Source organism: Mustela lutreola, chromosome 8, assembly GCF_030435805.1.
Source record: "Mustela lutreola isolate mMusLut2 chromosome 8, mMusLut2.pri, whole genome shotgun sequence".
In the NCBI taxonomy this organism is placed as follows: domain Eukaryota; kingdom Metazoa; phylum Chordata; class Mammalia; order Carnivora; family Mustelidae; genus Mustela; species Mustela lutreola.
In genome coordinates, this window is record NC_081297.1 from 74,769,687 (window position 1) to 74,785,957 (window position 16,271).

Here is a 16,271-nt window from a genome sequence, read left to right on the forward strand (position 1 = left end):
TTTCCTATACATTCCTAATTTAAAAATATTAGATATTTAAAGAAGTAGGCTTTAGTTAATTTTCTCTTTTATTTTTTGACCTCCAGCTGTGGCTCCAGTTTCATAAGCCCTTCTTTCTCTTTCTTGTAGGGAAAAAAAGGAGTACCCATTTCTTTAATTTTTAAATATATCTGTTAACTTGCATCTGTTTTAACCTTATAATTAACTTTCCTTAGCATATATCTTTGGTATATATTTGATAGGGTCTCAACTATTCTTAATTTTTATAAAATTCAACACATATAATTTAATATAAATTGAATAAAACTATTCAAAGCATTTTATGTGAACAGATTAAAACAATATTTGTAATATTTTCATATTAGAATGGGCTTTAGAGATAAACAAGTACAGAAAGTTTCAACCTCTTTCTCTTGCCACTACAATATTCACATCAACTACATCCAGTCCTCTTAGTGATTATACACATGAAGGACCAGGAGTACCAGGGCAATTTTATTACTTTGGATTTTTCTGAATGATTATTTTGGAACAGTTTTTATTTAATTAAAATTATTTCAAAATCTGATCTGAACTTTTCTTTTTCTAAGTACACAGCTGCCAAAAGTTTTTATACTTAAAGGAAAGGAATGTAACTGAAAGAGTAAATATACTTACCTGTCTGTGTCATTAGAATAAACACAATCTATTCATCTGAATTTGTTTTAAATAAGATGTTACACAAATAAAATACATGAGCTATTTGATTTATTAGATGTTTATACCACGTGTTAATCTCAACGTAGTATTTCCTTGAGATCAACTACATAATTTAGGTATAGAAAAGCTAACTATTTTTAATCTGATCAAGCTATAACAAATATAGGTAGAAAAGGTAGGACTGGTTATCTCCTAATCAAGACTGCCCAAATTCCTGGATCGTAACTAGAATTTTTTGGCATTCCACGTGTTTTGAGGCACGTTTCTGCTCTTGCTGTTCTTCCTCCTCACTCTCCTGCTCCTTGTCTTTGTTCTTTGTGGCCCAGCCCATAATAATAGGTGGACTTTTTTTTAAGTCCATTGTCTCTTTTAACTTGGAAGAAAATGCACATGTCCTTCTTAATGTCCTTTTGTGCAGAAGATATTAAACTGATTATTTGATGGGCAGTGCTATTTTTTTATAACTTTCAAACAATTTTCATTTATCTACGGTTGAAAAAGGGTCAGAACCAGAGAGTGGAAACCCATTCAGCTGATGTAACGTATGTCTCTGTGACTGAAGTCTGTGCTCTAGATGGGGGCCATAATCTAGCCTAGAGGTGCTTTGGAGGAAAAGCATGGAAAGAGGAAAAAAAAAAATGGAAGTTTAAGTTCACAGAAGCTAGAGAACTGTACTTAACTGTAATTTTACCTCAAGCCTTGGGCTGAGTGCTGGGATCCAAGTAAGACACAAAGTCTTGCCCTCATTGACTTGATGCCTTGCTGAGGGTGACAGACCATGAAGAATAGGATACATTCAGTGAGGGCAGTGACTGAGATCTCTAGTAGGGAGTTAATAGGAGCACAGAGTGGGGCCACCCAATAGGAAGGGAGTAGTTGATAAAAGCTTTTCGGAAGAGGTGATATTTGAGCTGAAACACAAAAGAAGAAAAAAGTTAGCTAGGCAAAAGATAGGTGGAAGAGGAAGAGAGAAGAGTCACTCCAGGTAATGACTAAACTAAAAGACAGACACTCAGCCACAGTATTGTACGCATGGAGCCTTCAGGCAGATTCTTACCCTGAGCAACAAGTACATGGCCTAGAATGATGGAACATAAGGCTAAAAGGTGGGCCTTGCTAATGTTTGGGTACTTTGGTAGCCTTTGAAAAACACCTTTATTATCCTCTTCTTTTTTCCCTATGTTAGGGTCCCTAAGATCTTCCGTACCTTTGGAGACTTGCTATGAGGACTCATGGGGCTCAGCGTATGGTTGATTCATGGCAAAGATTCATGTAGGAAGGATACATAGCTGAATCATAAGACAGAAAAAAAACCACAGATGTAGTCCAGAGGAATCCATGTCTGGTTTTCCTTATGTTCTCTCCCTTCTGAGGAGATAACACAGAATGTTCCTTTCCCTTTAGAATGAAAATGCAGCAGTATGTGTACAACATTTTTGCCCAGGGAAGTCCATACACTCAGAACCTGAAGTTTTTCCTGGGGACTCGTCACTTATGTACTGTCTATGTAGTAGGTACCAGGACTCAAGACTCCCAGAAAGAAGGCAGGAGTTTAGCATAGACCATACAAACATTCTAAGTACCTTCAGTACCTTCAGTAGTTAACTAGTGACTGGGACACTCTGAGAGTCAAGTTTCCAGATGCCAGGCGAAGTCCAACTTACCAAGCAGGCCTTTCTTTCTTTCTTTTCTTTTCTTTTCTTTTTTTTTTTTTTTAAAGATTTTATTTATTCATTTGACAGACAAAGATTGCAAGTAGGCAGAGAGGCAGGCAGAGAGAAAGAGGAGGAAGCAGGCTCCCCGCTGAGCAGAGAGCCCTATGTGGGTTTCGATCCCAGGACCCTGAGATCATGACCCAAGCCGAAGGCAGAGGCTTTAACCCACTGAGCCATCCAGGTGCCCGCAAGCAGGCCTTTCTAAGGATAGTGGTTTTGGGCTGCTATGCTAACCATTTTCTATATACTATTTTTATTACTTTTCTTTTTTTTAAACTTAAATACTTAAAAATACTTGGTTAACTTCCAGTGACATGAGACTGTGCAACTTTAACTGGTAAAGATGAGCTGAAAGGCATTAGGGAGTTGCAAGTCTCTTTGCCTTAAGCTTTAGTTCTTTGGTGATGAGAAAAGAAGCTGATAGTGGCCTGGATGTGTGTTCTCAGAGTTAAGAGTACAACAGTGGGGTGATGGTGTGACTGGTTGCCCAAAGACTGTAGTGCTCAGAACAAGTTCAGTCCTGAAGAGGACTTTGACTTGGTGACTTTCTGGGTGGGGGCCTCTCTCCTTTTGCCAGGTGGGTTATGTCAAACCATAATTATCTCTAATTATGCATACATGCATCAGCAGGAGTTATGTTTTTACTAAGTACTCACATGATGTTTAACATACTAACTGGTTTCATACTAACTGGTTTCTACAAGAAAAATACTATCCAATCTTAGCCCGCTTTTATACATGGGAAAATGAAGACTACTTTGTCATTTCTTTATAACCTCATGTTCTATATTATCAATGAAGGCAGTCACCTTGACACTCAGTTATCCTGTCCCTGGAGCAAGTCCTTGAGCCTCCCTCTAATGGTGGGCTTTCAGATGCACACTGCCTTCAAGACCACAGTTTTCTTCACCCCAGAAAATAAATTCCCTTTGTGTGGGTCCTCAATGGACTCCACTTTAGATAATACTATCACGTATCAACTATTACTGAATTTCTAACAAAATATCTGGTAACCAGTGAAGAAGAAAGGGAGGATCCGAGAAAGGAATTAGTTGCCCGCATGTATAGAATTAAAAGTGAAAAGAGGAAGAATTGTACATATTTTTCATTAATATAAGTAATTTGTAATGTTGTTATTTTTGTGGATTGGTTTTATAATAAAATGTGTATGTTTTAAAAACCTGCATCTATGTAGGGGCTCACTGACATTTTACATAGTTTGCTTTCAGTGGCTGTTTGATTTATTGACTTCCTCCTAATTTCCTTGTTTGCTTTTTCTCCTCTCTTCTACCAGTCTGTTACAGTTGTTCTGAAATAGTGGTGATTTACTTGTATTCAGTTACAAAACTCTTGCATGCAAACCTACTGTTTTTGTCTTTTATGTACGTGTGAACAAGCTGCATGAGGATGTTTAATTTCTCGATACCTTCACACAGGCACACATGCTTACCCTCTACTTGAAAACAAAAATAAAAATAAAGGAAGATATTGAAATCAGGGGCATACTGATTAAAATATAGAAAGTATGTTTACACGTACATAGTTTTTGAAATTGGCTTACTACATTAAAAGGAGCTCATGCAACATTTATTTTAATTTTATATTTTACTCAGTGGTTTTTCATGTTTGGAGGGCTTGGCCTAAGTATATACTCTGAAAAATATACAGTTACACATACTCTGATAAATACATGATCTCATTTCCATCCTATGAATTTTGTTTTTCTTTGTTTTATGATTTGAACTTGTGATTTTTTTCTTGTTTTGAACACTTTTTCTCATTTTAGGACACATAATCAGAGGGTTTTCTTAGAAATATTTTTCTACATTTCTATTCGGATTCAGTAACTAAAACCGAACTGCCTATGTTGAGACATTGGGCTGATGTTTATTATGACATGGGGATTTTTATCATTCAGATTATGACATGTGGATAATACTTAGCTTTTGGACATTTGTTTTTGTTTTAGAAAATGTAGAGGATAGTACTGATGAAGAGGCACCCTTAAACAGCCCAGGATCGGAAGGAAGGTAAGAGAGCCCTTAGAAACTTAAAGATTTTACTTATTTCTATAATGTTTTAAATACTTTTATCTTGTTGCTTCAAACAATTGCCATAAAACAACTAATTTGAACTTTATGGCTAAGTGAGTACATTAGAAACGGTATTATGGAAACCAATCTAAGTCATATTTAACCACCACAAATTTTAAAATAAAATTTACTGGGATATTTAAGGAAAGAAAATGAACTATTTTTTAATTAGTTCATTTTGATTTTAAATATTGTCTTTTCTTCCCCATAGACATGTAAGATGCTTTCTATGGTTATAATCCATAGAGGACATACAGTTTTCTCTAAGTTCCCCTTTAATCTGTGGTTAATTATTTATTTGGGTATAGCACACTATCTTCAGACCTTATGAAACTTTGTGGAGAAGTGAAACCTAAAAGCAAGGTAAGGAGAACTGAAAATAGCAGGTAAGCATCCTTTCCCACTGTTTTTAGTTATCACTATTAAACACATGAGTTTTAGGGGTGCCTGGGGGGCTCAGTTGGTTAAATGTCTGACTCTTGATTTTGGCTCAGGTCATGATCTCAGGGTCATGAGATCGAGCCCTGTGTCTGGCTCTGTGCTGGGTGTGGAGCCTACATAACATTTCCTCTCTCCCTCTGCCCCTCCACCCCACTTCCCCACCCCCTACGCTTGTGCATTCTCTCTCAAAAATAAACACACACATAGGCTTCAGACCCTTAGTAGGTTAGCAAATTGGCATACTTTTACCAGAGCTCCCCTGTTTAAGAAATTTAGTTCTATAATTACCATATTCTCCTTCAGAAAAAAAGTATATTGAAACATTCTGCTTTTTGGAATTTGTGCTTTAGCACATTATGGCACTTTTTCTACTAGAGAAGACATGACTGTGGAGAGCAATTCTTTTTTTCTTCCAAGTTTTACCTAAAAGTTTTATTACCTGTTAAGGAAGTAATGTGCTAATTTATTGAAGTCACTGAAATTTCCTAGTAATATAGGAGATGATAGATGCTGTAGTGGCATACAGCATGAATTTGCAAAATTTGTAAATTAGCAGGAAATTTTTGAAATTTTAACATTCTAGAATGTTAAAATTCTAGATTGAGAGTTGGTAGCATTTGATAGATGAATTAATTAACCATTCTAAGATGTTTAAAAACAAAGAATTCTTGTAGTTCTTAGTAAATACTTGTTAAATGAGTGGGGAGAATCAGATCCGGAAAGAATAACACTGTGCAAATGCATTAGGACAGATTGAAGGACTGTACTGAACAGTCAGATAATGTAAATAAGTAATTTGGCTGGCTGTAAAATAATGAGTAGAGGTCATTGTGATTCCCTAAAGAGGACAGGCCACTTCTAAGCAAATAACCACCACTTAACTCTGGCTTATTTTTGTCATGAGGAATATAGGCCTGAGACTACTAGATACTGTTTTTTCCAAAGAAGCCTTAAATACAGATTTTTATGTAGGATTTACTTGTCTTTAAAACACTGGTCAAGGGGCACCTGGGTGGGTCAGCAGGTTAAGCCTCTGCCTTCGGCTCAAGTCATGATCTCAGGGTCCTGGGATGATTGAGCCCCTCATTGGGCTCTCTGCTCAGCAGGGAGCCTGCTTCCTCCTCTCTCTCTCTCTCTCTCTCTCTCTCTGCCTCTCTGCCTACTTGTGATCTCTGTCTGTCAAATAAATAAATAAAAATCTTTTAAAAAAAATTAAAACACTGGTCAAGCCAATTAAAAAAAAAAAGTCTCCAGACTTTATGTACGATCCTTGGCAACATGTGGTTTGTATTTTATTTTTCTAAGTGACTAAGCAGAAGTTACCCAAACTCGGAGAAAACATCCTAGTATGGTTTGGATTCCATCTTAAGTAGATGAGAGAATCTCTTAAGGTCCTGAATGTCTTTCAGGCTCCCTGAAAGCCTAGTTATTCATGCCCTGCTGAGATGCTGGAGAGGTGAGAAGTTGGGCCCTAAGGTCATCTGCTGAAGGAACCACTGTGGTTAGGGATTCCTAAGAACGTATTCGTCTCTGCCTTGGGCTATTGGCAGTGAGGAGAACTGACCAAGTAAAAAACTGGTTGGAAGGCTTTCCTTTTTCCCAGAAGTTTTCCGAGGTGCTACTACTCCTTTTGAACCTCAATGATACCTTAAATGATCTCGTATCATCTATTTTTCATCACTGAAAAAGTATAAAGTTGACTGTGTGTGTTAAATAGGTATGTACCAGCACTGTGCTCAGTGCAGGGATATAAAGTTGAATAGAACAGGGTGTTTGCTCTTTAGAGGCTTATAATCTGATAAACGCCTTGCTTATCCTTTGATGCCTTAGTGATAATAACAATTGAGCAACAACAGGATAGTCAGTTAGTTTTCACCAACAGGAAAAGGAATGTGTAGAGTGAGTTTAGATTCTAGAAAAATAACCTTCCCCTGCCTCACCATGATGCAAGAGCTGGTGCAGGCTGATGTTGAATTACTTAGCAAGCAGGTTAAAAACACAGCTAAGGCATCAGGAGGACAAGGTTGCAAATCTGAGAAGCAGATTTAAAAAGCGGTATCAAAAATTTAAAACTAAAAGTGATATTAAAAAAAGCATTTAAATGGAGGAATTTAGAATTTAGTTGAGCTTCCCTGCAGTTAACTTTTGGTTTAATTTCTTTCTTCTTTCTCTTATTTAAAAAATTCTGTGTTGGGAGACCTGGCCATGAATGGCAGGGATAGCAGATATATTGGTGGCAAGTTGCTTATTTTTGAATCTGGCTTTGCCCCTTAATAGCTGTGTGACTTTGGGTCAATTATTTAGCTTCTCTGTGCCTTAGTTTCCTCATTGGGATAATGGTAGTACATACTAATATAATAAGGCATTTGATCAATGCCTGGCATACAGTAAGTACAATAGAAATGTTGGCTATTATTATGGCCTCTCAAGGTCTTATCTGGCTATAGCTCTGGCTTGTTTTACTATCTTACATGCTGTGTTTGATACACTTGCTAGGAAATGACATGCTCAGTGTTTTTACCTATTTCAAACTAATATTAAATCTCTATTCCCTAATCATTTCTGCAAAAGTTTGCTCCTGATTGCTTTTCCTTCCATTCTCTGATTAGGCCCGAAGGAGAACCACCACTCAAATGGAATTGCTGTATGCAGATAGCAGTGAACTAGCTTCAGACACTAGTACAGGAGATGCCTCCTTGCCTGGCCCTCTTACACCTGTTGCAGAAGGGCAAGAGATTGGAATGAATACAGAGACAAGTGGTACTTCTGCTAGGGAAAAAGAGCTCCCTCCCCCATCTGGCTTCCCTTCTAAGATAGGCAGCATGTAAGTCTGGCCCAGCTACACTAACTTCCTTTGTTTTGGCTTTTCTTTTTTGTTTTCTTTCTTTTTAAATTTTTTATATGCATGTTGCTAATTTCTTATTTCTATTTTTAAAAATTATGTAAATAAGATCTCTGATTTTCAAAAGATTTTCTGTTAGGTTTATCTCCCCTAATTTTTTTGACATTTGAAATCATTTAAGATGAAATATTCTCTGTTCAGTTGCATTGCTTGTTTCTAAGATTGAAGGTCATTCTTAAGGGTCAAGGCTGAGTTATGAATTACAGACAAAATTTATTTAGGAACATTGAGTCAGGTATTTATGTCTATAAAACCATTATATAAAACAGAAGCTTTAAAGTCTCAGATTTGCTCTAAATTAATGTATCTAAATTAATGTATTTTCTCGTTTTAAGTGTCTGGTCAGGATAGCAAACCTTTGCTAACCCTATAAAGAAAAAGAAATATCAATTACAAACAATCATTTTAAGCTTTCCTAATTTTTTGCCTTGAAGCACATTGCATTGCATGTCTGGGATAAAGGTATACACAAGATGTTTTTATTGGTATTATTAAAGATTTGCAGGAGAGAATATTCTCTCTCCCATTTATGATAATATGAACAAAAGACATTCTCTTCAAAACAAAACTTATTTAGAATTTTCACTGCTGTCTTGAGCACAAAGAGCTCTCTACCCATAGTGTGTGTACACTATGTGTGTTTGTGTTTTTTGATAATTATATTAAAATTAGATCAGTCATTCACTGGTAAAGATTTTTAATGACTTTTTCCCCAGTAACCCTCACATATGATCTAGCAGATGATTTATGGAATGATTACATTACTGCGTTGAGGAATATTGACCAAAAAATGGCACATATTACAGGACTCAGCAAATAATAAAATATAACAAACTTTCCCCTTTGAGTATCTGTTTCCCATAACTCCCTTCTTTTTAAAAAACTTTTTAAAAACTTCTTTCATTTTGTGAAGATATTTCTGTCGTCTTCCATTCAGTAAGCCCATCTGCTACCTTTCCATCCAATTTAGTTTTAATGATGGCAACTTTCTTGCATGTGCTTAATGTAGCCTATGTAATTAACTAAATTAACTATGGGATTTGCTGATATAGAATGCTAACCAGTATAGCTTATGGCTTCAGGGCTTTTTTGATAAGATGACTGTTGAAGAAATGCTTTTGGTGAAGGTAGTGTTATAAATAGAATAGATTTTAGGAACAGATTTAATTTGAGACTTTTGGGACTTCAAGACTAAATCTGTGGCCTGGAAACCACATTCAGGTAATACCTTCTTTTTACCCTCCTCCCTTTTTTCCATTTTTAAAGTGTATCCTTATTGACAGGTTGGAGAATATATGTTTTGGACTCTGTCATTTCACATGATCTGTTTTCAGGTTTTCATAAATTCAGATGCTTGTGTCATCCTGTAAAAATTTAAGAGTTGGAAATGGTTGGTGTGGTAACTCTTAGTAAGTCATTACTGCATGACTTACTGCATGATGTAAAATAATTTACTCAGGTGGCCTCTATGATTTAGCTTGATGAAGGGTTTTTGAAGTGTGATTTCTTTTGATTAGAAAAGTCAGGTACATGAAGTTTAAATATTTAGCTTTCCTTTCAAATGGGAATCATGTAAGCCCATTCTGATTCTGGTAATATTGCTTTATAATTCCTTAGTATGTTTTGTTATTAATATAACTAGCCTACAATAGCAAAAATTCATTTTTTAGTCAAAATTCATTACCATCATACACAAAAATAAGAGTTGTAAATTGTTAATTACATAGCCACTATTCAGCATTTAAAGTTAAGAATGTTTTTATTATTAAAATTTATATAGTTACTAATATCTAAATACTAGTTAGGTAAAATTATGGTGTTATTTGTGTGTCTGTTTTTGACTGTCTTTATATTAATTTATTAAATCCCATTGTTTTTCATATCCTAATATTCTAATATTTTTGTTTTTGTAAGACTATAAAGACAACTTTTTTCCATCTGAAATAATTCTAAGCAACGTAAATATCTGTGTTTCAAATAAACAATTGATTTGAGCTATTTGGCAGTCTAGGTTTGATATTTGTATTCAAAGATAATGGGTTTGCATATATTTAATAAGATTGCCAGTTTACAAATTAAACGTATAGGTGTCAGGCTTCTGTCAACTAATTACAAATGTAATATATTCCTTTCCTAGTTTTGTTTCTTGTTCCCAAGTAATAGTTTCTCAAGTTCGAGTTATTAATCTATTAAAATTTTTGGGTTGAATATCTGACAAAGTTGTATGTATATCTTTAAAATTTGATAGTCTTTTTCTCTTTTAGTTCCAGACAGTCATCTCTATCAGAAAAAAAACTACCAGAGCCGTCCCCTATAACCAGAAGAAAAGCATATGAAAAAACAGAAAAATCAAAGTCCAAGGAACAAAAACAGTAAGTTACGCATACTTTCTATCAACTAGATTGCGTAAAATGTCTATTGCACTTAAATGCTAAAGGACTATAGTCCTACAGTTTTCCAAGTGTAGGCTGGTTCTATGGTTATAACTGATTTGACTAATAAGACAATCAAGTCAGCTGTGGGCTTGGCTAAATGCCTTTTGGTCACAGACGACACCTGTAAAAATATTTGAACGCTTGCCCCAAATCATGTATCCTTATTTATTTTTCAATTATTTGTTCATATCATTGTAAAAGTTCATACACAGTTGAGATGAAGGTTAGTGAATCTGTATTTCAGATAGTCTTGTAGAAAAATTTGAAATTGCTCTTAACTGATCAAACTGCCACTGATTTTTACCTCTTTAAAGTAGCTGACAAAACTAGTGTTAGTCATAGGGTGTGTTAGTTGTACCATTCTCTTGCTGTTCTTTTATTTTTAAATTGTTTTTTGCTGAAATCTATAAAAAAAAACTTTGTGTGTTTTGTGAGGGTTATTTACTTGACAGCACATAATATAATCTGATGATCTACTTAACTGGGCATTTGTCAATTGCAATATGACAACCTGTGGAAAGTTGAATGGAGGGGTGTGAGTCCCTTGTCACCTCTCTACCCTTTGCCACACCCATTGCTCCCTCAGGTCACCTGTGGTGCTGCGTGTGACTCGTAGAACCCTGAAATGGTCTCGAGGGAGATTATCAGTGCCAGTCTACATTTAAATATTAGTAAAGCGAATTTTTTTTTAACATAAAAATAAACATAAAAAGGAGTTTTCATATATTTTCTGTACCCACGTGGACAATCTTATACCATCTCTCCCCTATGCCAACACAGTCTACTTGGACCCCTGGTTTGGCTGACATGAATGTTATGGAAATTATCTTTCTAATCATCCTTGTTTCCTGAATTTAAAGATGTAATTCCCTGTTTCTACTGGATTGAATGTTTCAAGGGAGGTGGGGTTTGGAGCAAATAACTAGTATAAAAATAAAAGTATGTGAATCATTGAAAAAGCAAATTGCTCTTAAACACTCTGGCTCTCTTTCCCCATCTGTCAAGTGAGTAGCTTGGTTTTAACTCTAAAATAAATTTGGCTTGCTCTTTTTGTAATGACTTTAGATTTCAGCAGACTGAACGTTTTCTTTAGTGCCATCTTGTGGACAATGTAACACAATCCAGTGAAAAAGGTTTTTTGTTTGTTTTTAGTGGTTCAGTGTTGTATTTTATCTTACAAAAAAAGGAAGAGAAAGGATGGAAGGAATTCTTTAATGTGAAGCTTTTTTTTTAAAGCGTATTTCTTATAACATTCCTAACAAATAATAACCAATTAAAGCCACCTATTTTAATGTTCTTTTTTTCTTGTAGCTCAGATTCTGGAACTTCAGAGGCTAGTCTTTCACCTCCTTCTTCCCCACCAAGCCGGCCCCGTAATGAACTGAATGTTTTTAACCGTCTTACTGTTTCTCAGGGAAACACATCCGTTCAGCAGGATAAGTAAGTCTTTATGGAAAAGAGCCCCTCTGTTTATTACAGTATTCTGAACCTTTCAGTACAGTCTGTAGAGAACATTTAGCCATCTCTGTGTGGGAGAGGAGGTATGACTTGTGAACTCTTGCCATATTTGATACGTTTCTCTAATGGGAAACGAAGCACAGAGAAAAGATGAGAGAAAATTATTTTCCTGCTGAACATTATTCCCTGTTGTAGATTTGCATAGCTATACTTTCAGCACTTGTCTTGCCTTTTCTTTTCTAAGTAAATTAGAATCGAAATATCTTTGAGGCCACTTGAAATTTACATTTCTTGGGATTCTTCAGCTTCTCTGAACCCACAAAAGCCTCTAATCCAGATAGCTTGAGTTGAAAAGAGGTAAATAATTTTATATTCCATGCATATAACAGCTTACAAAGACCATTGTCATATGTTGTTACCATTTGCTTGTTTGACACAAATCCATCACAAAACTTTAGTAATAAAATAAAAGAATAAAAGACAGTTCCTTTATAGGTGGAGGGGGTTAGGACTGAAAGTGGGTTGTGGAGGAAGAGAAGTTAGAGGTGTGTGAGAAATACAATTTGCCTTAAATTTGAAGTGAAAAAACGTTTCCACGTTAAGCCAGAATCTCTCTTGCAAGAATTCAGTACTAACAATCCCGCCGTAAGATATTTATTAATTCTGCTTTGATTTTTAATGGTAACATTGTGGATGTATGTATTTCATATTCAGTTTCCCACCCCTATTATTTGTTTTCTATGCTTTAATCTCCCTGTGTACATCAACAGCTTCTGAGATTTATAAGATGTTGTTTAAAATCTGCCTGGCATGTTTAGATCATGCTAGATGGCTCTGTAGATTTAGAGAAGCACACATTTTGAAAGAATTTTTTATCTGCTTAACTTGTAGATGAAGTTCTTGATTAGATTTTAATATAGTTTAATCAGTAGATGACATGTTCTTTAAAATAACCTAGATAGATGAATATCATGTGTTATTGCAAAAACCTCTTTATCATTGTTAAGTCACAGCTCCCATTTAATTGAGAAAACAGTAGAAGAACATTAGGAATGTCTTTGGGAAGTCTATTTTCACTAGTGATAAGAATGACTAAATTTTGTCTGCCTTACATTCAACATTCACAGGCATAACGTTTTCCATCAGTCTTTTGATAATTTTAACAATCTAGTCATAGTTTTATACTTTCTACAGACATATTTTATAAGCTACCAATTTGACTCTGTCATCATCTCTATAAGCTAAAACTCAGAATAACAGACTACACATTCAAAGACTCACCTACCTTTTGAATCATTTTCTTTCAAACTCTTTTTTGAAAGTAGCATATTTCAGTAGAAGCAGATCCCACATATTGTTTCTGGTTATAGTCCTTGTCAGCATTCACTGTCCTCCTTGCCAAGCCTATTGTACAAACTGGATAGATTTTCATGATAATCAGACTTATTGCCAGTCTTGGAAGTTTCAGGGTAGGACTGACAGGAGTGGCTCACCTATTTTTAAAATCCTACTAAAGTCCTGTGTTACTGAGGGATTCCCTTGTCAGGAGAACTCCCATGTTTTTGAGATAAGTTAAAGTCAAAGGTTATTGCTTTTTGGGTAATTTGCTTTGCATGTAAACATATAAAATGTATTTGTACAACTTCCACATTAAAATCTAAATCCAAAGTAATTATCAAGATGGATAAAATTCATTAATAGCTGTTTAAATGAGGAAAATTTTCTAGTACTAATCAAATTAAATAGGAAGAAACTTGAAGTGATGTTTTTACTTACTCGATATTGTTCCTCTTCAGGGCCTAAATTTTAGAAGTGAAGATTAATAGGTTTTCTGTAGATCACTAAGAGCAAGTTTTTGTCCTCAAAGTCTTAGTAGATACATAAGAATAATATATTTTACCAAATGTAGCTGTACATTGAATTTGCAGATATCCAGTGCAAATAGAAAAGCAGGGCATTCGCTATAAAGGAAATGTTTGCTATATTTCTTTTATTCACACTGTTGGTTTTCAGTTCAATCTCAGTGTCTTTACCTATTGACCTCTGTGTTCTTTCTCCTCATAATTCTAACTCTTTCACTGTAGGTCTGATGAAAGTGATTCCTCTCTGTCGGAGGTACACAGGTACTTTCTAGCTTTCCTACATTCTGGCATTTCATTGATATTCTAAGATGTCTTCCTAGAAACTATCAGCATATCTCACTTTTGTATGCATAACTTGTCGTAAATCATATAAACACACTAATATTTTTAAACATATTAATTTTAATATGTTTTTGTCATACCTTTTAGACAAAGCAGTGGCAAACTTTTTTTTTTTGTATAATAGCACAGAAGGTTGTGATGTTTGTTTTCTGTCTATGAACCTTTTATCTGAAAGAAATTAAGTTCTATGAATATTGATTTCATTGTTCCTCAGTGATTAAATGTTTTTAATCCTTCAAAGTGTGGGAGGTAAATAAGGTATTTTTTTGGTTGGTTTACTGATTATAAGTAAAAAGTTTAGGGAAGGTTTTGTGAAAACCTGAAAAAAAGATAGGCTGGGGGGAAAAGATATTCTGATATCTAAAATATAAGAAGAAATAGAAAGTAAAGGAGTTTTTCTAAAACAATAAATATTTTCTACTGATAGATGCTGTTTTAAGAATAACAATGTTGAATTTTTTCATGTTCTGGGTGTTTTTTTTGGACCCTTAATTTCTCTCTATCATTTCCTCTTTCCACTTATCATTTTGTCTCCTCTCTTTTTGCACTTGTTTCCCCTGTTTATGGCCATTTTGCCGATCATCAGTAGATCCTCCAGAAGGTAGGCAGAGGAAATTAATCTCATTTATAATATTACAAGATTTTACTGATTTGCATGGAAAAAAATAAACATTTTTTTTCCTTTAGACCAGTTTGTTGTACAATTTTGCAATATTGGACCTTAAACAATTTTTAAGTTGATTTCTGTATTTTAGAATGTGAACAGATTAATTTTAATATTGAAAGAAATACCATGCATATATGTTTTCAATTTCTGTATTTTAAAAATTATCTTTGGTATAAGGTAATCTCTATAAAATATTAGTCATAATGTTGTGAATACTGGAGAGTATTTTTCAGTATCTTAGTAAAATGCTATATTTAATGTTGAGATTATTTTTCTTTAGAAGTCTGAATAATCAAGGATATTAAAATACATAAAAATGAAAAAGAGGTATCTCCCAGTGGCAATGCCTTACACAAGTCACTGGAGGCAAATATTCACTTAGTAATATTACAACCTTTAACGTCACAGACTGTTATGTCTTAGACTGTTAACCTGAGTTTTTTTCTTTATGATCAGCTTGTTGGAATATATATGCATATTTTCTGTTTGAGAGGTAATGGTAGCAGTTGACTGTGTGTTAGATCACCCTCTTGAACATATGAAGCTATATAGTTCTAATTCTATGGCTTCTAATTCTATGTGACCTCACATCAACAGGATTTCAAAATGGAGATTCAGACTTTTGGGGAGGTTTGGCTTCCATTTCGGTTTTAATTTGGTTAACTTCTTAGATTACAAACAATTACTGAGCATTAAGTTCAAGAATCTCCATTGACACATATCTGCAAATACTGCTTTGGACTTTATAATTATATATCCACCGATAATAATTTCTGATGTCACTTCTAGTGATGATGAACAGCTTCCACATTTTGAAATCATTATAACTAGACCCTAAAAATAAAGTTTGTTTGTTTTTTCAGTCCTGAGGTTAAATTTACATTTTTATTCATCAGTCCTCCTAGGCTCTGCCAGAATTAATCTTCTGGGATTAATTAATTGAATTAATCCACATACATCTTTTTGTGTGTATATGACTTTTAATATTCAGCCCTTAACCTGCTCTTGTATGCTCTCTCCAATGAATATTTTCTTATCAGTTCAGTAGGTCTACTTTCATCATCTGCTCCTTATATGATGTAGTCTGTAGATCCTTCATTCTGCTTCCTCTGCTTTGGAAAGTCTCCGGTTTTTCAGTGTTCCTAAAAGTCTAGCATCTAGAACTCAACCTCCTTCCAGATGTGGTCTTGGCAGAATATAGTAGTTCTATTACATTCTTTCTCCTGATATAGTTACTTCTATTGAACAAGTTATTGAAAGTGTTGGTAGAGGAACCATAAATTGTTGATTCATTGATCTTGTATTCAATTAAAAAATCTCTTTAGCTATTTATGTATTTATTTTGATTTATTTAAACTAAAATAAACACAGAAAACATTTCAGTCATTTCTCCTATCCCCTACCCTGCCACCCCTCACACCGCACCCCCCCGGCAATTGCCAGTCTCTTCTCTGTGTCTGTGAGCTTTTTTTAAAAAAAGATTTTATTCATTTATTTGACAGAGATCACAAGTAGGCAGAGAGGCAGGCAGAGAGAGAGGAAGGGAAACAGGCTCCCTGCTGAGCAGAGAGCCTGATGTGGGGCTCCATCCCAGGACCCTGAGATCACCTGAACCTTGAACCGAAGGCAGAGGTGCCCTACTAAGCCACCCAGGTGC

The 16,271-nt window shown here is 34.9% G+C and overlaps 1 protein-coding gene across 8 annotated transcripts in view; it reads left to right on the forward strand.

Annotated features, from left to right (window-relative positions):
* Nucleotides 1-16,271, forward strand: part of KIF21A (kinesin family member 21A) — a 151,199-nt gene that overhangs the window by 116,280 nt on the left and 18,648 nt on the right. For 4 of the 8 annotated variants that reach the window (XM_059185649.1, XM_059185650.1, XM_059185651.1 and 1 more), the window contains 7 exons: nucleotides 4,384-4,444; nucleotides 4,816-4,870; nucleotides 7,558-7,772; nucleotides 10,115-10,222; nucleotides 11,597-11,725; nucleotides 13,828-13,866; nucleotides 14,534-14,548. In XM_059185649.1, the coding sequence (XP_059041632.1) occupies nucleotides 4,384-4,444; nucleotides 4,816-4,870; nucleotides 7,558-7,772; nucleotides 10,115-10,222; nucleotides 11,597-11,725; nucleotides 13,828-13,866; nucleotides 14,534-14,548 (622 nt within the window). The remainder of the gene's footprint in view (nucleotides 1-4,383; nucleotides 4,445-4,815; nucleotides 4,871-7,557; nucleotides 7,773-10,114; nucleotides 10,223-11,596; nucleotides 11,726-13,827; nucleotides 13,867-14,533; nucleotides 14,549-16,271) is intronic. The other 4 variants (XM_059185652.1, XM_059185657.1, XM_059185655.1 and 1 more) reach the window with 2 other exon arrangements.